The sequence below is a fragment of the Talpa europaea genome (genome assembly GCF_964194135.1).
Source record: "Talpa europaea genome assembly, chromosome: 1".
NCBI classification, from domain to species: domain Eukaryota; kingdom Metazoa; phylum Chordata; class Mammalia; order Eulipotyphla; family Talpidae; genus Talpa; species Talpa europaea.
The window spans coordinates 54,843,739-54,871,275 of NC_140073.1; the positions used below are offsets into that span (position 1 = coordinate 54,843,739).

A 27,537-nucleotide genomic window follows, 5' to 3' on the forward strand; every position below is an offset into this window, starting at 1 on the left:
TATGGCCATATTAACATCATCTACTTAATATGACTGTTGAAAGCATAGAGAACATTGTGTGTATGTGTACCGAAATCTCTGTTCACATGTCTGTCTATATGAAATCCTGGCCTCCCTAAGATGGGTACTGGGCATGAGGATTAGTTTAAAATAAGGTCAGAAGGAAAAAGAAAAATATTGGATGGTTTCACTTATAGCAGGAATATAGGGGAACCAAATAAGACATCAGTGTAAAAAATAACAACAGTACAAAACCAACAAAGCAAAAATGGACAATTATAAACCAGAGACATCCTGAAGGGCAGGAGGAGGGAGAGGGATCAGAGGGAGGGAGGGAGGAGCACAGGGGACTGAGGTGATGGTGCACGGGTGCCTTGGAGAAGGAAACTCTATGGTGACCACACCTGAGGGGGTGGGGAGAAATATTATTTAAAAATGAACAATGATGTAAAAAATAAATTTTAAAAAAATTAAAAAAATAAATAAAATAGCGTCAATTGAGGCCTAGCACTTTCATGAGAAACTTAACTATCTAGAAGAATGAAAAATGAGGGTATTACCTAAAATTAGAAATTTTATCAGCAATAACTTTCTATCTACGAAACCTATCTACATGGTAGGGAAAACATCTAATTACAAGTCAAATGGTTTTTCCTCGGATGAGACATCCTCTCTTCATCATGTGAGTTTTTTCTCCTCTTAAGTTCCAGGTCGCTATCCCATTCTTTATCTGGGAGATATACTCTCATTTTTGCCCATAAGTTTTTAATCTACATTCAGGTAGATAATCCATATGTATGCTAAGTAGATGTGTTCTTTCATCCTACTAATCTGTCTGATGCTAATTTGGTTGCCCAACCAATCCAAGAAAAACACAGAGAGTGGAGAGTTGAATGAGAGTTGAATGAGACTTCTTGTTGAATGAGACTTCAACAAGAACTTCCTTTTAAAATGCTAGCATGGGGCCTCCCCGGTGGCACAGCGGATTGAGCACAGAGCTATGAAGCTATCCACAGCCTCTGCAGCAGGGGTTTGATTCCCAGCCAGCCAGGGAGATACCCACATTGTGTGGCAGACCTCTCCTGTCTCACCTGCTGCTCCCCTCAGCAGTGCTTTCAGTCTGTTTGCCTTTTCTGCTCCCCGCTCTGTCTCTGGTGAATCCTCTCACCCTCCTGTGCCTCTGACCTGTACCCCAGTTCTTGTGTAAAAATAAATAAATCTTTCATAAAATAAAATAAAATAAAATGCTAGCATGTGAGCAATGGTGGCACTCTCAGAGATAACACTTGTCAGTCTTTATTGCTGGGTTCACTTATAAAACTTGCAAAGGTTAGAACCAGAATTTGACTACAAAAGAGAAATAACCATACTTTTAGATAGAGTGGTGCAAAATGACAACTATTGCTCAGCAATATCTGAAATATCTTTTATCAAATCTATTTCTAAACTTTTAAAATGGAACTAGTCCTGGGAATAAAATTAGCAAACCCAGTCCCTGCATAGAATTACAAAACATCTATAGCAAATCATTCATTCTGCAGTGTAGATACTTCCTCACTCAGATTTAATTTAGTCAATCCAGCTTTAAAAAATTCTATTGTCAAAAAGCTTGTGAATGTCACTAATTTCTTGTTGCTAGGAGATGCAGATGAACCTGGAGAAAAAAGGGGGGGGGTTCCTCTATAAGGTGCAAAGATGTAGCTGCCAAAAGTAGTCACTGATGAAAACAATTGGTCAGGAAAAAGTGTCCTTGTCTGCTTTATAAGAAAAACAGTGAAATTTGGCATGCGGATTAGTGTATTAGTAAATTAGCTTAGTTATGCTTGATAAAATAGCAGATTGAGGAAGGGCTATGGGCTTACATTTCTGCCACTTAAGTCACAATCAATTTCCAGTCATTCATATCCACAGGAATGTGCTCTTCTCCCTCCCCTACTCATGATTCCATCCTCTTTTATCCTCTCCTTTTGTCTATTCATTCATTCATTCACTCACCATTCAGCAAGAATCTTTTTAGTGAATTCCATATATAACATTTGGTGTGAGAAGATTTACAATGTAATAGGGATGATAACATAACATTAGGTCATGTTTTTCTTCCTAGGAAAATATCTTCTAATTTTTCTAAACCACTGTGCCTTTCAGCTATGCTTTGATCTATGAGAGAATTTTATTTTATATATTAATTGCTTCTAGTGGAAGACTCTTATTTCCCCCAAATAATCTTTAGTTCCCCACAGTGGGGTGCTGGCTCAAGCAGCTACTCTCTCCTGAGCTATATCTGGCCCAATGAACACACTCACCATCACCTTGTATAGGAACCCAGATACTTTCCCTCTTTGTTGAGGGAATACCTTCTGTATTCTTGTTCAGATCTATGAAGTTAGGGGAAGTCACATTATTCTTCTATGCACCAAACTTGAAAGCTGCATGGAGCAAAAGACATCGCTGTATCCCTCCCATAGCACATGACCCAATGAGGAATATGGTAGCTGTCAATAAACACAAATTAAATACTGGCTGAAATTCAGTAAGTAATAAGAGATTTGCGAAGGCATGCAGAAAGCTTGTTTTGACAGCCTACTTTTTCAAGTACAAAACTTTTGAACAATTACTATTCTCCAAAGGTTACAAACCTGTCTCACTGATGTGGCAGATTTACTTTCCAAATAATTCTAATGTTTCAGATCTTTACCTGAGTCTGCCATCCTCTGCTGCAGCACCTCCTGGTATAATTTTCGTAATAAATATGCCAGGGTCATCTCCAATGTGAGGATTATCTGTCCCTCCAGCAATACTGAATCCCAGGCCAGAATTGCCCTGCAGAAACAATAAGTAGACATTAAATGATGTAGTTGTCATCTAAACCCAGCTCCCCTTGTACTCTGTGTTATCATCTTACTACTAAATGGAAATCAGGTGATAACAGCCTTATATGCAAAATGTAAAGTACACTGTCAGCAGACAAAGAAAGGTCAAGAAAAACACTCACATCTTTCCCTGCATTACAGGAATTCAAGGGGTCTTATACTGTCACAATTTCAAAGGGCCTTATATTTTTGTTATAAATTATTTTTCGATGCAGCAATTAAAGTGATTATGAAGCAGGAAAAAAAGCTTATAATTGTGTAACATGAAACAATGCAAAATTCATTAGTCTCAATTACAAAAAAAATACAGAAGAAAAAAAGGGGGAGTGAGTGAAAGAAATCATATGAAAATATTGGTTGACAGAATTATGACATTTGGGTATTTTCATTTTTTTTTATTTCCAGTATTGTTGTTCTTATATAGTTTATCTGTCAAATAAATGTTCCTATATTATAACAAGGAAATTTGACATTAGAAGACAGGGCCCCATTCTAGAGGCATAATAATTGTGATATACTTTTCAGCAATAAACAGACTTTGATTTGAAGAACATATAGACAAGAGAAAGATATTGCTTGAATCATGTAAATTGAGTAGTTTATATTCCAGCAGTTTTCATACTTCTGTAGGTTATACTCATTGACATCTAATCTCTGTACACCCTTCTAAAATTTGTATGTAACACATAATCAAACGTATCTCCAAAAGTCACACTGTCTCACTTAACAATTTTATTTTAATATTTTTTCTTTTTAGCTCCATCACCATGGTTGCAATTTTTCTATACCATGTTTTTCTTTTTTTCTAATTCACATATTTTAAGCAATTTGCATAAAATTAGGTAATATTTATAATTATTCATTTTAAATAACTAAATCATGTGTTCTCAAGGTCATGTACCAGCATGTCTCCTGTAACTGGATACCTAGTTTCTCAATATGCTTACTAAATTTATAATCACTTACTAAGTTCTGCTCTTGTGTAAAAAGAGATGAGGACGAAGAATTTCATAGTTAATCCAGAAATTAGGCCTCTCAATTAGTCAGAAAATTTCATGTCAAGATAAACTCAGCTATAACTTAACATTATATCACTGCAAATGTAATGTTTAGCAGATTTATTGATTGAATTAATGAATTCTGAATTTCACAGGGCTGTTTTCACAATTGTACATTTATGTTGAAAGGTTGAAATTAATAATTCAGCCACAGCAACTAAAATTCCATGCTTTTATACTTCTGACATCTCTATAATTTTGTTGTTTCTTTGAAGAATTCTAACATCCACTGAACAGGGAAGGTACTAAGCACCTTCATTTAGTATTTATTAAATTATAATTTTTTTAAGATTTATTCATCTATGCATACAAGAGCTGGGGAGAAGGCCAGAGTTGTGGGGGATTGAGAGGATTCACCAAAGACAGAGCAAGAAACAGAACAGATAGATCCACTGAAATACACTGTTGGGGGGAGCAGCAGGCGAGACTGGAGGTGTCTGCTGCACCATGTGGTCAACTCCCTGGCTGCGGACAGCTCCATGGCACTGAGACTTAACCCTTGTGCCACCAGGGAGGCCCCTAATTTAGTATTTATTAAACCCCAGTACTTTGCCTGCCCTGGACTAACCCCTGGAATTACAACAGTGTGTATGCTACTTTATGAGGCATATGAGGACGAGGGCAAAATCCAACAGTGGCAAACAGGAGGAGCAAACGCAGGGACTTTACCTATGTGAATAGCAGTTAGTTACTTTGAAGGGGAACAGGGTGGAAATTGGAGAGGAAGATAGAATATTTCAGGCAGAGGAAAAGAGCCTATATAAAATCTCTGATGTAAGGAAGGGTACATCAGGCCCACAAAACAGACAATACGGCTGGAACAAAGAAAGAGAGCAGAATTGGATGAGATGAGTGGGTATCATGTGGTTCTTCAGAGCAGAATGTATGTGCATTTGGTTTTGGCTTTATTATTATTTTTTTTAATCCAAGGTATCTACTTTATTTTTTAATTAATTTTTTATTTATATATATAGTTACATCATTGCTCATTTTTTTAATTTTATTTTTATATTCCTCATACAATTACGACCCCCTTATTTTGACCCCAAACCCTCCTTTCCTCGCCCCCCACCCACCATAGAGTGTCTCTGGCTCATAGTTGTTTGTCGATTTTGATTTTTACTTTCTTATAGTTATTCTTTCTCCTGGTCCCTTATGTAGGTTTTCTAAATTCCTGCTATGAGTGAGACCATCCGGTATTTTTCTTTTTCTTTCTGGCTTATTTCACTGAGCATGATCCCTTCCAGCACCATCCATGTTGCTGCGAATTGCATGTGTTTATCTTTTTTGAATGCTGAGTAATATTCTATGGTGTATATGTACTACATCTTCTTGATCCAGTCATCCATCGGTTTTGGCTTTAAATACCTACTAACACCAATGACCCGATCAATATTGGATGAGTATCTCCTATGTGAGTGACCCCAAACTAAGGCTACAAGGATAAGACCTTATAACTCTGCCTTCATGCAAATCAAGGCTAAGCCGAAAAGGCAGTTATTTTCTGGCATCTGGTCATCAATGCATTTTCATCCTAAAACTTCAGCTACATTATCATTTAAACATCAGTAATTAGGTGACTTAAATGAGGTATTTTCCACTAAGATTCAGAGGACTTTGAAGGAAAAGATTGTGTAGATGAGTATCATCAGTGTACTTTTGAGTTTAACTCCAAAATTATCAGTTGGAGCAGACTGGCCTTACTGGCTAGATTGGGCACCTAAGGAATGAGTATTTTGTTTTTTTGTTTTTTAACTTTTTTTTTTAAGATTTATTTATTTATTTATCTATTTATACAAGCACTGGGTACAGTCAGAAGCAGGGGAGGGTGAGAGAATTCACCAGAGCCAGAGCAAGGAGTAGAACAGGCAGAAGGAACGAAATACACTGCTGAGGGGAGCAGGGGAGCAGCAGGCGGCAGGAGAGGTCTGCACGCCATGTGGGACCCTCGCCCGGTGGCCGGGGATCGAACCAGTGCTGCAGAGGCTGCGGGCAGCTTCTTAGCCCAGTGCTCAACCACTGTGCCACCTGGGAGGCCCGATGAGTATTTTGACTAAAGATGATGCAAGGAGGCAAGCAGAGGTTCGGAGATACTCAAGTGCCTTCTGTTGACAATATTGATGAGGGTGGAGAGGACATTCACAATTTTGTCATTTGAGCAAGATATTCATGATATAGCGCTTATCTTTTCTCTTTTACTTCTACTTTTACATGTTAGGCCCCAGAACACTGATGGAACTTCTGGCTCTTTCATGCACTAATCAACATCATCATTCATCTTTTGTCATTTACTCATGCTGTTTTCACTGCCTGAAAGCTTCCATCTCCCACTTGACTGGCTCAGTTCTTCCCATTTAAAAAAAAAAAAAATTAAAATTTGATCTTTTTTAAATTGATCTTTGTGTAGAAGAACTGGGATGTAGGCCAGAGGAGTGGGGTGTTAGAGGATTCACCAGAGAAGGAGTGGGGAGCAGAACAAGCCAATTTACTGAAATATACTACTGAGGGGAGCAGTGAGCAAGATAGGAGAGGTCTACTGTGCCATATGTGGGTCAGTTCCCTGGGCAAGGATCAAACTCAGGCCATGGAGTTTTTACTGCAAAGAATTAACCCTTAGGCCAACACGGAGGTCCAGTTCTTCCATATTTTTAAGATAGGACTTAGATGGCATACGCTCCAAAAGATATTAACGATCACATCAAATCCTCTTCCCTGCATAAATCATTCATCTCAGTTTTTGTAGATTTCTATGCTTCTCTATGTGATGCACTGTGTTATAGACCTATACGTATTCTTCATACCTATCTGGCCAGTGTTCCATTAAATTGAGCTAGTAGAGGGCCTCCCCTGGTGGCGCAGAGGTTGAGCGCTGGGCTGCGAAGCTGCCCGTAGCCTCTGCAGCGCCGGTTCGATCCCCGGCCACCGGGTGAGGGTCCCACATGGTGGACAGACCTCTCCTGCTGCGCCCACTGCCCCCCTCAGCAATGTACTTCCTCATTCTGCCTGTTCAGTTTCCCGCTCTGGCTCTGGTGAATTCTCTCACCTTCCCGCACTTCTGACTATACCCAGTGCTTGTATAAATTAAAAAACAAATAAATAAATAAATTGAGCTAGTAGAAGGTAAGTGTATATTGTGATCTGTGATCTGGTCTGACATATAATATTCAATAAATGTTTTATGAATGAATGAACAGATATTCAAACTCTAAAGTGAAGTCTCAAAATAGACACATTAGAAGTTCAGAATTTGTTAAGAAATGTAATGTAAAAGCCATTTTGTTCTGGGTGGATATAAAAATAAAAAAAATGGAAAGATAAGAAATCAAATTGAGGTTCAGCTAAAAGATGAACGAAAGACAGGGTTGTCTAAATTGGGGGCACACTGGTTTGGAAAGCGGGCCAGGGGCCATCATTCAATGGGTAGCTGACTAGTCACTAGCCATGACAGACTCAAGCATGTATTGAGAGGTTAAACTGGATGTTTAAGATATTCTTCTGGGTCTCTGTCCAATTTGTAGAAAAACTACTCTTGCCAAAGGGAAAAAGGAACTGTATAGGAGCTTTTAGAAAGAAGTAGATCACTATTAGATTTTTAAAACTTGTCCTGTGAATCAATGTCTTTGAATTTGATGGAAGTTTAGCAATATTTCACCATTGTATTTAGAATTGAATGCGATGGGGAGAATATGGTTGCTTTGGCATTTGCCAAACTTTCTCCTGCCCCCAAATTCACTCTGAGGAGAATGAATGGATTATGAAATCCACAATGAAAAGAGGCAGGGAGAGAGTATCACTGAAACTGTTTCCAGTCACATGGATTCCTAAAAGCTTCTGAGTTTCAATTAAAACCAGTCTGTCAGCTGGGCCTGGCCAGTCACCAGGGTTCTTTAAAAGAGGTTCATCTGAATTCAGCTAAGGAAATCATTTAAAGCGTTTTCCTCTCTCCCCTTATTGTTCTCTCTCAGCCTTCCCTTTCAGGTCTTTGCTACCAGCCAGCAGTAATCAGTGGAGAGAGGAACAGATAAAAAGGGGCAGTGAAATTGCTGCCTGCTGCTCCCTCCTAGGCTAAATCACTTCAGTACCCTGACAATCAACCCACAAGCAGCCAGCTGCAAGAGCAGACCCCAAACCTTTCTCCTCTAAGCAGCAAGCTCTCCATGTGAGCAGGCAGACCCCTGGCTGACACCCTTAGATTCTGAAAATTGTGACTAATTAACCAAGTGTTGATACTTGACCGACTCAGTGGAAACCACTTGGTGCCATGCTGGTGAAGGCAGTTCCTGTACAGCGTTCTGGGTGGGCTGCTGTTCCCTTGCAGCTGGGCAGATTCTGTGCCCGATGCATGTGGCTGGCATGGACCTTTCTTTCTCCAGTTTCCTGATCCCCCGCATTTGCTGTTGTCCCAGGAGCACAAGTCAATAGCTAGCCAAGTAACACCTCCTATTTCACGACCTATACTATGCCTGCTCTCAGAAAAATAATCAGTAAAAAAAGAAAGCCATGTTACCATTTAATTGGTGTTTACAAATATTAGAAACACCATGTTCCCAGAAAAACTCCTCTTTCATTAAGTTTATTCTCCAAATGAAAATTACCCTCAAAAGAGGATTATAATAAAAAGTAGCAATATCATAATCAGTTGCCTTTATGTAATGATCTATTGACAATGAATTTCTTTTTAAAAGTTATGTCTATTTCAGAATTCCTTTTAATCTGGTAATTCAATTCTAGGAATTTATACTAAAGAAATAATCAGAGATATGTATCTGCAGCTTTGTCAGAGTATTCACAACTGGATACCAATATCCAAACAACAGAGAAATGATTAAGTCTATCTGAATATGGGAATATTTTGGGACCACTAAAATTGCAGTGATATTTAATGTCAATGGAAAATTTTATTATACAAATGTGAGGGGAAATATATGAAATTTTAATATATTTCATATAGTATGAAAACCATTGACAATATTGAAAGAAAACTGGCTTCTGAAAGAAAGAAAATTATTAATTACTACTTAATAGCTGAAGTAATAATTCAAGTCATCTAAGAGGGAGGCTGTAGGGTAAGGTAAAAGGTATCAGGCTTTTCTGCCCTCCTGCCATCAGGATAGATGAGGGAACCCTGTGATCCTGAATGCATGCCTGATGGCGGGTACCTGAAGTGGGTACACCTGCGCTAAGACTGCTTTTAAGGGCGGCGTCACAGGGATGCCAGAAGAAGCCGAGAAGTAGCAGAAGCCAAGAACAAACAGAAGCAGGGAGAGAAGCAGAGAAGGCCGGAGAGCCCACATAGAGTGAAGGCTGGCAGGCCTCCCAGCCCCCCAGCACCCCTGCCTGCCATATGCCTGGTAATCCCAATAAAAAAGCCTGCAAAACCACTGAGGACTCCGATTCCTCCTTTACCCGGTCTGCATGGGATCAGAAAACCTGCACTGTGGTCTTCCTGCCTCTTACAGAGGTAGACTGTAGGGGCAGGACAGGACATAGTGCAGGTTTTCTGATCCTATGCAGACTGGTAAAGGAGCAGTCAGAGTCTTCAGTGGTTTTGGCAGGTCTTTTATTGGGGTTCAGCAGGTACGTGGCAGGCAGTCCTCCAACCCCCAGCAAATCTTCACTCTATCTGGGCTCTCTGGCATTCTCTGCTTCTGCTTCTGCTTCGGGCTTCTTCTCTTTCGGTTTCTCTCTCGGCTTCTGCTGCTTCTACTGGCGTCCCCGTGACACCGCCCTTAAAAAGCACAGTCTTAGCGCAGGTGTACCCACTTCAGGTGCCGCCATCAGGCATGCACTCAGGACCACAGGGCTCCCTCATCCATCCTGATGGCAGGAGGGCAGAAAAGCCTGATTTTTTACCTTACCCTACAGAGACTCTTTTTATAAGTTATAAATTCTGAAAAAAATAATAAAATGTTCTCAAGGGAAATAACATTAATTGCATTTTTTTTCTATGCTAAACACTGACCTATATTTCTTATAGTCTCCTGCCAGTAGGTAATATTTTTCCATTCTGTATACAAAAGCAAAAAGCAAACAAGCAAATGAAAAACTCTGAAGCCAAGAAGTATTAATCTAATGAGAAAAGCAAGTAGATAGTGGATTTCAGAGTCACATCAGATTTCTTTTTAGGCTCCAAACATCATTTGTTCCCCATTATATCACATTGCTTTTTCTGGGTTAAAAGAAATGTGATGGCTGAAAAATCATTAAAATGATAGTAATAATAAAACTTTTTTTTAAAAAAAGATTTATTTATTTACACAAGAACTGGGATATAGTCAGAGACACGGGAGGGTGAGAGAATTCACAAGAGACAGAGCTGGGAGCAGAACATGCAGATGGATCGAAGATACTGCTGAGGGGAGCAGCGGGCGAGACAGGAGAGGTCTGCTGCACCATGTGGGTTTCTCCCTACCCGGCCAGGAATTGAACCCATGCTGCAAGGCTGCGGACAGCTCCACAGCGCAGCGCTCAACCTGCTGCGCAACTGGGGAGGCCCAATAATAAACCTTTTAAAAAAAACTATGTGGAAAAGATCTAAACCATCTCTATTAGTATTATGAAGATAATCAAAAATTTTGTGATAGGCAGGGACAGTTAAACACTAATGGATCATTTGACATTGGATTATTTTAAGTATGAGTATTTTCCTCATCATTATTGGAGGCAATGATACCTACTTCATAGAATTACTAAGAAGATGAAAACAAATGACTTCTATACTAATAGAGTGCTAAGCATAGATGTAGGCACATGGGTGACGATCAATCAATGTCAGTTCATCTCTTTGGTTTGATAAACAGTATTGGTTTTTTTTAAGATTTATTTATTTATGCATATAAGTACTGGGGTATAGGCCAGAGGTGTGGAGGGGTGAGAGGATTCACCAGAGACAGAGTGGGGAGCAGAACAGGCAGACTGACTGAAATACACCATTGAGGGGAATAGTGGGAAAGACAGGATAGGTCTGCTGTGCCATGTGGGCAGCTTCCTGGCCAGCCAGGGATCAAACTCGTGCTGCAGTGGCTGCAGATAGCTCCATTATGCTGTGCTTAACCCGTTGTACCACCAAGGAGATCCCTGATAAATAGTATTGTTAAAAGAATCCTTATGAGCATGAAGGTGATAAGGTGAATAGAAGTCAGAAAATGTATTCCTTCAGTCATGCCTTTATTTACTCATCTAGCAAATATTTTTAATGGATTTTAACCTATACTTTTATTGCCTGCTATTTCTCTTGGTAAAGATAATTTAGCTAGAAATACTGAGTGTGTGGATAGGGGTGAGTAAGTAGGCAGCATTGAAAATTGCTGAGGTCCTCCCCTGGTGGTGCAGTGGTTGCGTGCTAGGCTGTGAGGCTGCCCGCAGCCTCTGCAACGCTGGTTCAATCCCCAGCCACCAGTGAGAGTCCCACATGGCACGCAGACCTCTCCTGCTGTGCCCGCTGCTCCCCTCGGCAGTGTATTTTGTCTTTCTGCCTGTTCTGCTCCCCACTCTGGTTATGGTGAATTCTCTCACCCTCCTGCACTTCTGACTGTACCCAGTGCTTATATAAATAAATAAATAAATAAAAAGAAAATTGTTGAGTAAATAAAAGCTAAATAAAGGGAGATTCAAACAATATTTTAACACTTATATCCTGATTGTACAGATGTTGAAATTTTATATATTCTCTAATAAATTTCTTTCATAACGGGAGAATCTATATGTTCATTTCACTGCCTGCCAAGAAATAGCAATACACAACTAAATCATCTGTGCATCTGCTCCAGAAAAGATGTTTTTTTAAATTTTTATTTAATATGATTTATGCTACAAAATAATATGTATGTTGCTTTGAAATATATAACTGTATCTCAGCCTCTAATCTATGAATTTCTGATACATACCTCAATTGAAAATTGCCAATGTACAACTTGATGTTTAATCAAGAAGTATAATAAAATAGTGGACACTATAAGTAGGTAGAATAAAGATACTTACAAAGATTAAAACATATAATAGCAAATAAAATAAGAACTTTTTAGGCCCTGTGTCAGAAGAAAAAATGTCACTTGATAGAAAGGTCCATTAGTTAGTAAATAATCTCAAAATTATCCTGGAAGCAATTTTGTTTTAGGCAGTAAATCTAGAATGACACAGAGAATAAAAATATATCTTTTTGTGTTAACATTTTCTATTGAAAGGTGTTCAGTCTTTTCACATCCACCATCTATAACATACTCAATATCAAAATGTGAATGGCCCCTGATGGTAATGCAGACATTTCTAACTGTGGTACTTGCAATTTCTCCCTTCAAATCTTCTTTCTTTCTTTTAACATTCTATCTAATAATCAATATATCTTTGACTCAAGTTCTCAGTCCAGGAATATGAGGTGCCTGTTCTTATTTAATTACAACTTTCTTTGAGTGGAATTTAGTATGTCCCACAGTTTGTCTTTTTCACTTGTATTTTTCTGGAAACTGGTCAAGAGAGGAGCCATCAGGATATCTGCATATGGGGACTGATAACTATTTTTAGGATAGTGTTTTATGGGGAAGAAGGAAAGTAGAGAGGATGCAGTTACAACACAACAAACAGACGGAAACAAAAGTCTGCATTACTCATCAGAAATGAAAAGCTGATAAAATAAAAGTATATTACTGCTTTTCTGAGGGAGTTTTGTCCCTAGGGGAGATATGTGATAACATTTGATAAAAAGGAGGTAGAATAGAAGAAATATTTAGAGGTTGTCAGGAAAGGGACTCAAGCATGTTTGTGGGACCAAGGGCAGAAATCCGTGGAGGTAGAAAAGGGTACAGAGAGGACAGGACACAGAGACAAACCCCTAAGGCCAGACTTCTGTGAGTTCTACCAAAGGTGCTGGGTAAATACATGTGGTGCAGCAATGCCAAGGGCTGCAATGGCATTATTAGATGAACATATCTTTACATGTTTAAAGTAGCATAATATGTCTTATTTTTTTTAATTTTTTTTTTTAATTTTCTAGAGGCATGTCTTATTTATTTATTTATTTATTATTTGTTTGTTTGTTTGGTTTATACATGCACTGGGTACAGTCAGAAGCACGGGAGGGTGAGAGAATTCACCAGAGCCAGAGCGGGGAGCAGAGCAGGCAGAAGGACCGAAGTACACTGCTGAGGGGAGCAGCGGGCGGCAGGAGAGGTCTGCGCGCCATGCGGGACCCTCCTCTGGTGGCCGGGGAGCAGCCGGGGATCGAACCGGCGCCGCAGAGGCCGCAGGTAGCTTCGCAACCCAGCGCTCAACCACTGCGCCACCGGGGAGGCCCCAGCATAATATGTTTTAAACTTTGGTTTAACTTTGCAATACAGATGCATAGAAAAATTGTATTTCATCCATTTATTATAGATCTTTTTTCTTTTTCATTTTGAGCAAATTGATCTTTATTTTTCTTTATAAATACCTATATACTTATAAATACATATATATATATTTATTCTAGAGAATGCATGCACTGTATTCTTGTAAAAGTTATTTTAAAAAATGAACAAGTGAAAATTCCTTCAAGATAGCATAACTCAGCTTTGGGTAAGAAGAGGGTAAGCTTTCTGAGTAAGAACCACCAAGTTCCTAGCAATGAAGATGGAGTGAGTGTAGCATCATTTTTAGCTAGAGGGGAAGGAAATTGACTGATGACAGTCTTTATACAGTTGATGTCAGAATATCTGAGGGAAAGTCTGCAATAAATTAGAAGACTTAAGCTAGCAAAGGACTAGAATCGCAACTATGAGGCAAAGGAGACATGGTGGCTCAGGAGGGGATTGTTGAGCAGCACTGAGGTGGAACGTTGTCAGTATCATTACGTAGCTTCTCCCAAAATGCTTAGTAATCTTTGACAACAAAAGCAGATTTGGTTGTCACACATGGAAAGTTGAAAACAAATGGGCTTGTCTTTCAAAGGGATGAGTAATATAATGCAGAAAGGATATGAAAGAAAGAGAAACAAAGAGAATGGTCATAGACTGGGAAAACAGAAGTGGGTGAAAACAGTGAGATACTAAAGAGTAAATGTACAGATTTGTGTGGTCCAGGGGATGGATGAGGGGGGTGCATCACTCACTGAGAGTCATGTGAATATTGTAAAGGTCAAGTTAACAGGCTGTATTAACATGATCCAGTTGGCATTTTGTGGCTGATATGGAAGTTTCCTTGGAAGAGGAAAAGAAAAAAAGATAAAACTTGAAGAACAAATATTCAGTGAAAGTAAGAAAAGACCTTGATTAGAGATGAGAAGAGGAATAGGATGTAAGATAGGTTGTATGTCAGTTAAAAAAATTACAAATGGGGCATCCCTTGTGGCCTAGGGATTAAGTCACAGCACTATCACCACTTTGACCTGAGTTCAATCCCGACCTGGGAGCTGACCCACACATAGCTCAGTAGACCTCATTTGTCTCGCCTGCTGCTCCCTCAGCTGGGTATTTCAGTCAATCCTCTTGTTCTGCTCCCCACTCTGTCTCTGGTGAATGCTCTAAACCCCTGTACCTCTAGGCTACACCCCAGATAGTCTAGGCCAAATAAACAAATAAACAAACAAACAAATAAATAAAATCTTTAAAAAAAAAAGAATTGAGTTACAAAGAGAGGGACAGATGTGTCGAGTCCTAAAAAGGAAGAGTTTGATTTGTTTAGGGAACTACAATGAGACCTGAATAGCTCTGGAGGAATAGTGAAAGGAAGGGAGAGAGAAGGTTAGAGAGAGTGGCAGGGGACCTGTGGTCCAGCGGTCTAGTAGGATACCGCGAGGTTTTGGGTCATGACCATTCAAAACTGGAGGAGCATGATCTGACTTTGCATAAGTTTCCACTTGTTACTGTTTCAAACCATGTTGGAGAGCTTCAAAGGAGAAAACAGGGAGACAACTTTAGCAATCCATGTCAGAAATTGATGGTTACTGAACTAGGCTGGTAGCAGTGGAGATGGCAAGACTGGAGACATGATTAGGAGATAGAATTGACAGGACTTACTGATGTTTGGAAAGTGTGAGGGAAAGAGAAGAAGCAAAGATGATGCATAGCTGGAAAGCAAGGCCATGTAGGAGAGAGACAACACGGTAAACCAGGTTGGGAGACATACATCAAGAGTTCTTTTTAGATCCTTTTAAATTTGAGAAATACGATGGTGTTAATGAAGTAGAATTAAAAAAAAAAAAAAAAAACTAGGGTCCTGGGAAAGAAGAATGATAGTAGCTGCTATCATTGAGTTTTCTATATATCAGGCACTATGTCAGACCTTACAATTCTCTCCTTAAGGAAAATCAAGATACTGACAAGAAAATAAGGTGTATCATTACAAGAACATAAAGAGTATTTACAAGGCATAATTATCTTCTTTAATCTCTGCAATGACTCTTTGGAGGCATATGTGAAAGTTTTCTGAATACCAGGCAAAATATTACCCAGTTAGTAAACAGGTGTTCTTTGACTTCCTCTTGCAGTATCTTCCCTAGACATTGTATCTCTCACCTCTGTATTCCCTCACTAGGCCCTTGCCATCACATCCACTTTTAATGTCCTCCAACACTTCAAGTTCATTTCTGACTTTGGGGCTGTGTGGGTGCTTTTATACCTGCCACCATGATTTCCCATGATTTTCACATCCTTGCTCTTCAGATGTTGGTTCAAGTGTTTCCACCTCAAAGGAGCCTCTCTCAGCCACCAAGAACCTTAACCACAAAGAATGTACTCCACACTCCACATTCTCATCTTATCACCCTATGATTTTCTTCATATCATTTATTACCATCTGAATTTCCTTATTTATTTATTGTCTGACTGTCTCACTAGAGTATAAACTCTAGAAGCTAGGACCCCTCTGTCATGCTCACCATTACAATGGATTCGCAGTTCCTAGAGCAGCACCAGGCACATAAATAAGCATTTGAGGTAAGTGTGTTTATGAAATGAGTGACTTGATGAATCATGAGACACTAATGCAGTGAAAGACAACAAGTTTTCAATCTGTTAGACCTGAGTTTGATTTCTGACTTATTCAGTGTGTGACCTTGAGCTATCATTAGTTCCTTAACCTCTAGATCTTAGTTTCCTCATTTTAAAATAATGATTGTTAGACTGTTGGAAAGAATGATGTTTTCACGTGTAAAAGCATCCAATATTGTTTGACACATACAAAGGTATTCAATAAAAGTCATGTCCCTACCTTACCCAGTCTATCATGGCATTAAATGTCAGTATATGTTAAGTTGCACATGAATACCAAAGGGAAAAAAGCAACTTTCCTGGGCTCCATTAATGTATACAAAATAAAGTCCAATTTATTTAGCATAAAATTAATGACATCTGGGGCCTCCCTGGTGGTGCAAGGGGTTCAGTCACAGCATTATGAAACTATCCCCAGCCTCTGCAGCATGAGTTCAATACTTGGCCAGCCAGGGAGCTGACCCACATGGCGCAGCAGACCTCAACTGTCTCACCCTCTGCTCCTCTCAGCAGTGTATTTCAGTCAGTCCACCTGTTCTGCTCCCCATTCTATCTCTGACGATCCTCTTACCTCCAGCACCTCTGTCCTGTACCCCAGTTCTTGTATGCATAAATAAATAAATCTTTAAAAAAATTGATGACACTTTGGGACAAGACTAAACTTTACTTTTCAGTCTTTATTTCCCACCACTGTCTTCCACCAAGGTTCCACCTAATCATCTCCAACACTCACCATACTTTAAATGTACATACATGTATATGGTAAGTCTAAAGCACTTTCTTTTTCCTTATATTTTAATGCTGCTTACTTGGGTCCCAAATAAATTGATAATTGCTCTGGGAAATGTCACTTGATTTCTCACCACCCTAATCCTCATAATTGAATCAACTGCTCCCTCTTCTAAAGCTCCAGAGTGGCTGGTTTTACATTACCCCTTAGACAATTTCATACTTTTTCCATTTCATACCTTGTATTCTGAGTATATCTGTGTTTGCTTTATCTTTTAGCCTGAACTTCAAGAGCATGAGGTCAGAAATTGTCTCTGGTTCATGTTTGTTATCACCTTGCGCATAACACAGATGTCCCAACAATCAAGAGAGTGAGATGACAGGATGGGTGGATTTAGAATGAATAAAGAGGAACTAAGGGATCTTTCGGGTTAAAACTAATCACTTTCAATGAGATTATATCGACTTTATTTTGCAATGATATAGATCAGGGTGGCTAGAGGTTTTTATGTCTTCTGCCAATTCCAACAGATTATGAAAACTTTCTGGAATACTGATTTGAAAAAATTATCCCAAGGGTATGCCTGTGCTCGAGTGGAAAAGTTTATATCACACACTTCAGCATAAATATTACCTTTTATTGACCCAGTTTATTTCATAAAACTCTGAACATGTTATTTTCATCAGAGCATTTTGAGACCAAGACCCATATTTCTCTTCTTTTATGATGTTAATTGTCTTACAAAAAACCAAACACATGAATTTCTTGAACTTTTGGAAAATATTTACACTTCTTTGCTCAGTCTACAAAACCCCTTCATGATCTGCCCTAACTTTCCTCTCACCTCATCTAGTCTTTCAGTCCAGCTCTACTTAAGCCTCCCAAGCCCAACCGTGTGGTTTCATTCCATCACCATGCCTTCTCTTCCTGCCCCCCTATATTTATCTAAACATATCTCAAGCATGGTCTGTACGGCAATTTTATGTGACTTCCCATTGGATTCAGATAGGTTTGCTTTGTGGCTCCCGGAGCACACAAGCCTTGCCACTGCTGCCAGTTATCACATTATGCTATAAACATTGGGTTCACAGGGAAGGGACTATGTTAATTTTCCTTAAGGGACCAGAGTAAATAGGCAATAAGTATTTGCCAAATTAATGAATGAATGAGTTTTATTTATCATTACTTTTCATTACTACACTAGACACTTTATAGGCTTTGTCTTAGTTATTCCTTAGAAAGCAGATGTGAATAATTGCTGTTAGCTGTTTATTTTCTCTCCTACCAGTAACAAAAGATTGAGCAGTTTACCTTTTGAAGAAGGAATAAAAAACAAAATTGTTCAGCCTTCTGCTGTATCAATAGTGTGCTAGAATAGGCTTAAGAAAAGCCTGAAGGACTAATTCACCTCTGTGATTTCCCTTTAACTCCCTAATCACAGGCAGCATTCAGACTACAGAAAATGAGGTTTAAGATGTCCTTTATATTCCTCTTAAAGTCTTCCATCATCTATTAGAGTGAAATTCTGCTAAATCATTATTCTCTCCAAAGACCTTGTATTTGACTAAGGATTTAAGAACACAATGTAAAACATTTAATTTTCAGCAACAACCCTAGAATATTTCTACAACTGAAATATAAAGTAAATAAGCTGAATTGGAGTGCAACAGAGAGGTATACATTTCTTTTAGAAGGTACTTAAACTAAAGTATAATAATTTTCTTTCTTTACTTATCCTTTTAGTAGCAGAATCAGGGAGTAGATATTTATTTTGTAGTAGAAATAAAATTTATTTTTATGATTCAAGCAACAAAAAGTATTTTCCATTCACTTCTTTGATTCCCTAAAATATCTTTCTGACACTGACGTACAAGGGAAAGCAGAGCTGACAAAAACAAAACAAAACCTCTTTGGCAGGTTAATAATTCTCACTGAGGCATAAACATGACTTGCCACATTCTAACACTTTCAAACCTTTGTGAATATACTTCAAAAAAACAATGTGTTTATAAAGTTCTCTAATATCTGCCACATCACAATAACTGATGAACTAACTTCTAGAATATTGGCTTTGACCTCAAGCAAATTATGCAACCATGGATCTTCTCTCCCAGAAGATACATCTACCAGATGGCATAAGTGACAACAGTAGAAAAAAAAATGAAAGCTGAGTTGAAAGCAGCAACTGCTTTGGAAGGTCAGGGCACGAATCTCTGTTAGCAAAGCACAGCACAGCATTTTATAGCCCACACCTTATTACACAAACACTGCCATATCACAGTACTTAATGTTCACGGCATAGCATGTCTGCTAAAGGTATATTGCTCTCTCATCCTAGAAAGAGGCCAAAAGATTATCCACTAAAATGACAAAGCAGATGCACATAAGAAGATATGCAGATGAGGGTTTTCGGGGTGCTACCAGTAAATTTATATGTGAATATGTGATTTTCATGTTTGTCAATATCATATTCGCTTAAACACACACACACACATATATATATATATTCATATACACACAAACGGCAATGAAGCATAATCTCATGAATACATATTTAGACATGACCCATTGAAATGCCACTTTAGGACATCTTACATTCTTCCCCTAGAAGACAATGGTGGAGTTTCTTATGTAGGTAAGACATTTTCCACACTATTTCTCTTCGTGTTACAGTGGCCCTGTATCCAGAGCAGTGGGGCATGAGGGCTTTGTTGACTCTGTGCCAAGTGCCTTGCCCAAGCATGCAGCTTGTAGGCAGCCCCAGTCCACCCAGGTGGCTGCAGGGGTTACAGCAGCAGGGGTTACAGCAGTAGTGGCCACCCTGTCCAAGGACAAGCTAGTACTGAGGATCTGGCAGTGGAAGCAACCACTTAGCGCCTGAGTCCCTGGTTTGGGGCTGCTAGGAGGACAGTTTGGCCTTGTGGAGGTAGCTCAGTACTACAGCTCCCTTAAGCCCCAGGGAAGAAGTTTGTGGCTTGGCTGGGCCAACATGATGGGCTCCCAACGGCGGTCCACCCTGCGGCCACTGGAAACTGTCCCAGCACTGCTGCAGGCACCCTGCCCCCTTTCAGTGTCTCACCCAGCCCCCCTGAAGGGCACCAGGTATAGTGCAACTGTGGTGCCTGCCTAGGCCAACTCCGACCAACAAAACATGCCTAACCTCAGTGCACGCTGGGTTTTGGTAGGTGCCGGGCTTTTTCCTTTAAAATCTGGTGCCATGATCATAAAATGGACCAACCAAGTTTAAGTAAGCTCTCCAGCTGTCATTCAGATCTGGAGCACATTTTGTATTGAAAATGGAGTGAGTTACTTGGTACTTGACTGGTAACAAACAGGTTAAGTAAAAAAGCAGTTCAATCAGGTTTGCAGAGTATGTACCCATTTCTAAGTTAGAGTATCCAGTAAAATAGTTGGATGAAGAAAATATTCTGAATGTCAGGCTAGAACACTCATTCATTCTTTCATTTATTCAATGATTTAAACATACTGAACTTAGACTAAAAATCGGTATTTGGTGTTTAGTTGATAGTTACATTGAGGTTAAATCAAGGAATCTTAAAGATGTTATGGAGAAAAAAATCTTTTTTAAAAATGTCCCTCTTGTATACCAAGTTTAATAGAACAAATCTCCTAAGCCTTCCACTTCTTAAAAAGATGCCCAGGAATAGTATATGAATGGACTTACATTTTATTTAAAAGGTGTAATAAGTTACCTCTTAACAAGGTCTTACTAAGAATCTAAATTTGACCTTTTCTTGAAAAGTGTATGCTCAAGGGCAAATCTGAGTGCAATAAAAGAAAAGAGAAGTCATCTGTTAAAAAATGCCTCCTTTTAATTTTATACTGGAACATTTGTTTCATTTTGTGAGTAGAAAATAGGTAGCATAATGCCCACTGATTACTTTTGGTTTTTGGCTCAAAGGAGAGGACTAGGAAGGCAATTGGCTTGATTCCCATATTCATTTCTGTTACATTTCATCTAAAGACAAAGACAAGAATTGCTCAGTCTTTGGATGAAGTAGACTCTTTTTAGTTCCTGAGAATGCATTTCTTAAATATGCCTAATGTAGAAAGATTTGACTGTCTCTTATTTATAAATAGCAGCTTGTTGTCCCTTGCTCAGGAATTTCATTGTGTTAAATAATTTTCACACACTAGTATGTTACCTGAAAATGGGTAAATGGAGTGTGTGTGTGTGTGTGTGTGTGTGTGTGTGTGTGTAACAGAAATGAAAAAGGGAGGGGACACTTCAATCACTCAAGAAAGATGCTGAGGAAAAATAAAAGAAGGAAATGATTTGATTAAATGACTGGGGATATAATATAACAATTAAACATCCATTTTTCTAAAGCAGTTCCTCATAATGGCTCTAAGGAAGATTTGTATCACTAACTTTACATCAAAGATAAGGGAAAAGAGCAGTTAAGTGATGGTCTAGACAGACTCACATGACAGGTCTGCAACAGAAGTGGGTAAGGATGATGGATGACAGACACTGAGCTTCAAACCATTTGAGTTTCAAAGATAAAATACGTTTCCTTCATTAAAATTTAATCAAACAATTCAAACTGAGTGGCTGAGTAGCTAAGCAGTTTGCACCCACTCAGCATTTTTTTCTTTTGATCAGTCATCAATAGAATTAAACATAAGAGTCAAGCTATGTAGATATCAATGTAAAATTTTTGAGCTATTTAAAAAAAAGTGTGTAAGCTTATGTTAATTTATAATACCTAAACTTCCAAATAATCACACCTTGACAATGGGTGACTGTGTGCATGGTGCTGGTGGTCATTTGGGAATGTAATATATAAATACCTATAAAAAAAGGAATTCTAAATTATCAAAATTTCTTTTGTTTCTTATATCTTTCTTCAATGTCACCTACATTCTTGTTTATTCACTTATTCACTCATTTATTTACTTCACGAATATTAATTGCTCATCTTTTTTTTTTGGAAATGGGTTATATGCTGAATGCACAGTCCTAACTTCATTGGCCCCTCATTAATGAAAAAGAGTACATTGATGAAAAGAATGCACAGCAATAATCTAATGCAATCTTTTACCTTTTTGAGTCTCAGTTTCTTCCACTGTAAAATGGGGTTAATAATATATTATTTGTACTTGTATATCTCTTGGTACTTGGCATAGAGTGGATACATGTTCATTAGAGAGTCAATGAATGCATCACAGCAGGTATGCATCAGATGATAGTCAATATTATGATCAATAGTTTTTCTGTCTTTCTAGTCAATGTTGTAGATGATATCAACTGTAAATATGACAACTTATTCTAGTCTTACCTTCCTTATATTTAAAGATAATTTGTAAAAAATAGGGCCTCCCTGGTGGCACAAAGGATTAAGTCTCAGCACTATAAAGTTATCTGCAGTCACTTCAGCACTAGTTATTGACCAGGGAGCTAACCAAGAAGGCACAGCAGACCTCTCCAGGCTCACCTGCTGCTCCCCTCAGCAATGTATTTCAGTAGATCCTCCTGTTCTGTTCCCCGCTCTGTCTCTGGTGAATCCTCTCACTGCACTCCCGCCCCAGACCCCAGCTCTTGTATGCATAAAGAAATAAATCTTTTTTAAAAAAACAATTTGTAAAAATTATCCACATTGTATCTTTGAACAATCAATAATGCTGAGAGATAATCAGAGCAGGACTCAGCCACATCTTCCAAATGAAGATGTAGAATCTCAAAGTGGTTGCCCTATCCAAACTAAAACAGCTGGTAAAATATATCACTGATAAAAATAATTATGGAGTTCATATTTTCTTTGGGAACTCAGTGCACTAGGGACATCTGAGGAGAGGATGTTGCCATGTCCAATAAAGCTGAAAACTCCTAAATCAACTGATGACTAGGCATGCCTCTGCTTACTGACACTTCTGATTGTCTGTAGAGTCACATGACTTGTGAGCTCATATCTCTAAGTCCAATGCACACCGGATACTTAACTTTGATCTCTGATACGAGGGCAAATGAGAAAATGTTTCAAGGCTGTATTTTAGGAGATGCTGATTCATTTTAAGCACATATCATGTTGTTTAAAAAGTATTTGTGAGCATGACTACTACTGTTCTTTTACAGATATATTGCTAGGATATACAAGCGCTAGAACTATGGCTATTGGATTGAGGTTAACAGACTGGGAAGGGGAGAGATTGGAGCAAAAGGTGGACAGAGTCCACGCTATGGCGGCAGATTATGGGCACCTTGGTGATAGTGTTTCGTGATAACAAACATCTGAAGAATTTTGGACATATGTCTCTGAATATATAAGGTGTTGCATACCAATGCTACATCTAAAAATACTATTAAAATAAGATAAAATGAGGAAATATAAACCTTACATTAAACTTACAATATAATGGGTGAAAGCAATCTAACATACCATGTACTCAGACCCACCCACATTTTTTGTCAGTGAGGAAAAATGCATTGATTTATTTTACTTAAAGATAAAGAAAGAAAATGGCCTTAAATTCTAGGCACTTTTAAAAGGGCTATTTTTTTTTCCAAAAAAGTGGGAAGTTGACTCTGTTTTTTTTTTTTTTTAAGATTTATTTATTTATTTATACAAGCACTGGGTACAGTCAGAAGTGAGGGAGGGTGAGAGGATTAACCAGAGCCAGAGCGGGGAACAGAACAGGCAGGCTGACACAATATATTGCTGAGGGGAGCAGCGGGCATGGCAGGAGAGGTCTACGCGCCATGTGGGACCCTTGCCTGGTGCCGGCAATTGAACCGGCACTGCAGAGGCTGCGGGAAGCTTCACAACACAGTGCTCAACCACTGTGCCATCAGGGAGGCCCAGAAGTTGACTCTGCATCCGACATTTCACTTACGATAAAATTCTTTGGATCTATCCACAGTGCCACAAATGGCAGGATTTCATCTTTTTTTTTTTTTTTTAATACTGAGTAGTATCATTTATGATAAAGAAACAAAACATGTGAAGGCACCAAACAAAATAAACTCTTAAGACCAGAGTAACAGAGTAGTGGTCATCCAATGGGAAGAGGGAAGTATGCTGAGAAAACTGGGAGAGAGAGTGAATTGCATGGGGATGGATGGAAACTAGACTCTTGGTGATAATGAGAACAGTGTAGCGTATGCAGACGCTCATATATATGCCTTTGCACCTAAAGTCTACATAATGTTACATACCAATGTGACTTCAATAGGAAAAGATGTGGGGAAACAATAATGGACAAAATGAAAGAGATGAAATATTGGAGGACAGAAACCTAACATTTGCTGAGTCATGGACTGTGTTAGGTGCTCTCTGCAATAGGCACTACACAGTAGGGATGCAATTAATTTCACCTGTTGTATAGTAATAATCTTATACACTTAGTGAAAAATAATTCCTTGAGTCAGCAGATCTTGATATATAATACATTCTTATACCACCATCTTCTCACATGTTTTCTCCATTAAACACTAGGGTAGGGGCCTCCCTGGTAATGTAAGGGTTAAGCACAGCACTGTGAAGCTATCCACAGCCTCTGCAGCATAAGTTTGATCCCTGGCCAGAGAGCTACCCACATGGTGCTGCAGACCTCTCCTGTCTCGCCCACTGCTACCCTCAGCAGTGTATTTCATCAGTTTGCCTTTTCTGTTCCCTATCTCTGGTGAATCCTCTGACCCCCTTCACCTCTGGCCTGTACCTCAGTTCTTATTCGCATAAATAAATCTTTTAAAAAATAAAACCTTCACTAGGGCAAAATCAGTTTGAAGCCTTATTTCTGATGCACTTGAGAGTCCTATCACATGATCACAATAAACACCTTATCAACCCTGAGTTCTATAGAAATGGCCCCTGCAATCACGCTCTGAGGCCTCTCTTAGGATGAAACCACTTTAAATGTAGCCCTCACAGTGAGTTTTAACCCTGGTTCCCATGTTTTGGGAACGGTATAGACCTTGACTATATTCAGGTCAACTCTGCAGTAAATTGCTGGTCAGAAGCTCCAGCATGAATTCCAGCTGCCTACTTCAGAAGGATTGAGAGCAAATCAGGGTTCTAAAATATATTATTTTACCAATCTCTAAAGTGCTTCTTTTTCCTGAAATAGGACCAAAAAGTCAACTAAGAGGAAAAAGACACAGACCTATTTTTACATCTTAGTATACATATTTTCTGAGTACCACTCTGAATAGTCCATAAACTGGCTTACTTATTGTATCATCAAATACACAAGAAATTGATTTCTGAAGTGGAGCATATATTGTGTTAATGTATAATCTGCTTTTGAAAATGAATTGTACTCACTGAGAAATATGCAAGAAACTTCCAACATTATTTTTTGTGACTCATGAATACAAAAATAAATTCTGTTTTAGAGGCAATTGACAATATTAAATTTGTGTAATTCTCATTCAAAAGAACATTCTCAATTCAAATAACAACAAAAATGCTTAGTGAAGTATATTTTACTACAGACCCCAAGCATCATAAGATCACAAAGCCTATTTAGCTGGCAGACTTGAGACACTCGCCTTCAAAAATGGACTAACCCCTCTCAGTGTATGTACTATCCCTTTATCATAGGTTGAATCAGAAAAGTTACACTGCTCAAGATTGTTATAGAATTATGACATAAAGTATAACCTCTAGGCTTCTAATAAAATGTATCTTCCTGTGAGTTGTCATTTCTACTTGACAATGCAAAGTACACACTAGAGAAGTCCTCAACTGGATTATCTCCACAAATATTCTCCTTAACATCCACTGTGATTCTACAGAACCACATTCACATATTTCTATGATATCAGTTACTACATGAGGTATGAAATAATGTCTAAGCATATTTATTTCAGTAATCTCCCTAGTAGAGTAGGAAGTAATTTTTATTCATCTGTAAATCCATATTGTGGAATAAAAATTTCTACTCATGATAGAAACTTTATCTCCTTTCATCTCCACCCTAGCTTCACCATAAATTTTTTTATATTAAGTTTAATTTTAATAAAATTTCTGTTTTCAATATTAGGTTATGTTTACACCATGAGTAACAGTTACAGGACAAGGATTTGATTGCAATAAAATAATTATTTTCTTATGTTGAAACAATCATTGTTGTACATATGTTTCTTTTATATTTTACACTTAATAAAAAAGTAAAAATCCACTAAGGAACTTGAAAAGCTTTTATATTTTGTAGTAAGATTTCATTTATTTTTAATTTGGAAAAAAATTCAGAATAATTTCTAGGAACTTTATAATTTTTATGCCCTGAAATAATGAAATGATCTTTACCATAAATTTGAAAGTAGCATTATGAAGCAATATCTACTGAGGAGGCACTAGAATTTTTGGTCAAGGAATTCTTTGATTATTTAGCTTCTCATGTATATTCTATTTTGAAAAAAATAAAGTACCAGATAAACTGATTGTGTTTTGTTTTATTTATTCCTAGGAAATATTATTTATTTACTAGGATTTTTTTTTTACTTTTAATTAGACAAATATGTATGTAATTTCCTGTTAAAATCTCCAGGTAAGATTAAGTTAACTAGTGTGATGAAAATGAGTTGCAGAAATGGAGGCAAAAGCAAAAAAATAAATGTTAGTTGTATGGTCATATTGCAAATAAAATTTCAATTACCAATAGGCTTTAGAAATATGTATAGGTATTTGTATTCATGTACATATACATGCATCTACATGTGACTATGATATACATACAAGTGTGTATGAACATATGCATAGACACACATGTAGGTATATGCAGTTTATCTACAATTTTGCATACTTGAATATTAGCATCCAAGTAGATTAATATACCACAACCAAGTGAACATATTCTAAGAATATAAAGTTAGGTTACTATTACTATATTATCAATTACATGGCCATCTTGAAAGATCACATAAAGACATTGTATATATTAAGCAGTTTTTCCTAATTAAAAATACATTTCATAAACATTGTACATATTGAATTTCTCAATCTAAAACGAAGAACATCATTCCACCGATACAATTATTTACTGTTATTCAAAATGTTCTGGTAAATTCAATTAGGCAAAATAAGTAAGAGATATAGTTATCAGTGAGGAAACATACTTTGAAGATAGCGTATCTGTGAGTCTGGAAACAAAAGCAGCTAAATTAAAAAATTAGAACCAATGACAGAACTGAGTAAACTGATCAGTTATAAAATACATTAAAAAAAGTTTTCCTACATACCAATTATAACTTTTTCAAAAATATACTTAAACAAAATCTCTTCCATGCGATCAGCCAAATTTTTCAATATGTGTAAACAAGTAAAATGAAAAATGCAGGACACAGATGAAATTTGTTTGAAATGAAATATGCAGGATTTACATAAATATGTTTGGTTATCCAATAGATATTACTGAATACCTACCCTGTGTAAGGTTTTGTGCTAAATTCTGGTAATACAATAATAAATGAGACAGAGCTGACTTTCAACTCTTCCAATTGGGAACATCAGGGACCGATATTAAGCAAATAGTTATAATATAAGTTATTTTAATTATAATAGCTCTAGGTCCTGCAAAGGAGGAAGAGTGATAGGAAAACATAGCAAGGAGACCTGCTGGGAAGCTAGGGAAGGTTTTTTTGAGGAAATTATATCTGATGGTATAAAATTTATTAGTTTGGGTGTAAAAGCATTCTAAGAGTACAGTGTGTTTAAGGTATTTAAAGTACAAAAGAGGTAGCATGATGAAGAAATCAGAGCAATAATCAAGAATCTTGAACACAATGTGTAAGGTTGATTTGCATTAGTTAAATGTAAAAAAATACAGAGATCATATTAATTTGGATCTTATAAACCATTTCAAAAATGTTGAATTGTATTCTAAACATTGTGAGAAACCATGGAAGGATTTTAACAGATATTATTTTGTTTCTGTTTTTGATTTTTTTGTGTGCA

General features: G+C 37.9%; 1 protein-coding gene across 18 annotated transcripts in view; it reads right to left on the bottom strand.

Moving 5' to 3' along the window:
* DLG2 (discs large MAGUK scaffold protein 2) overlaps positions 1-27,537 on the bottom strand; it is a gene marked incomplete at both ends in the record, with an annotated part of 1,956,162 nt that overhangs the window by 618,944 nt on the left and 1,309,681 nt on the right. For all 18 annotated transcript variants that reach the window (XM_084247148.1, XM_084247146.1, XM_084247145.1 and 15 more), the window contains one exon: positions 2,696-2,820. In XM_084247148.1, coding sequence (XP_084103274.1) covers positions 2,696-2,820 — 125 coding nt within the window. The remainder of the gene's footprint in view (positions 1-2,695; positions 2,821-27,537) is intronic.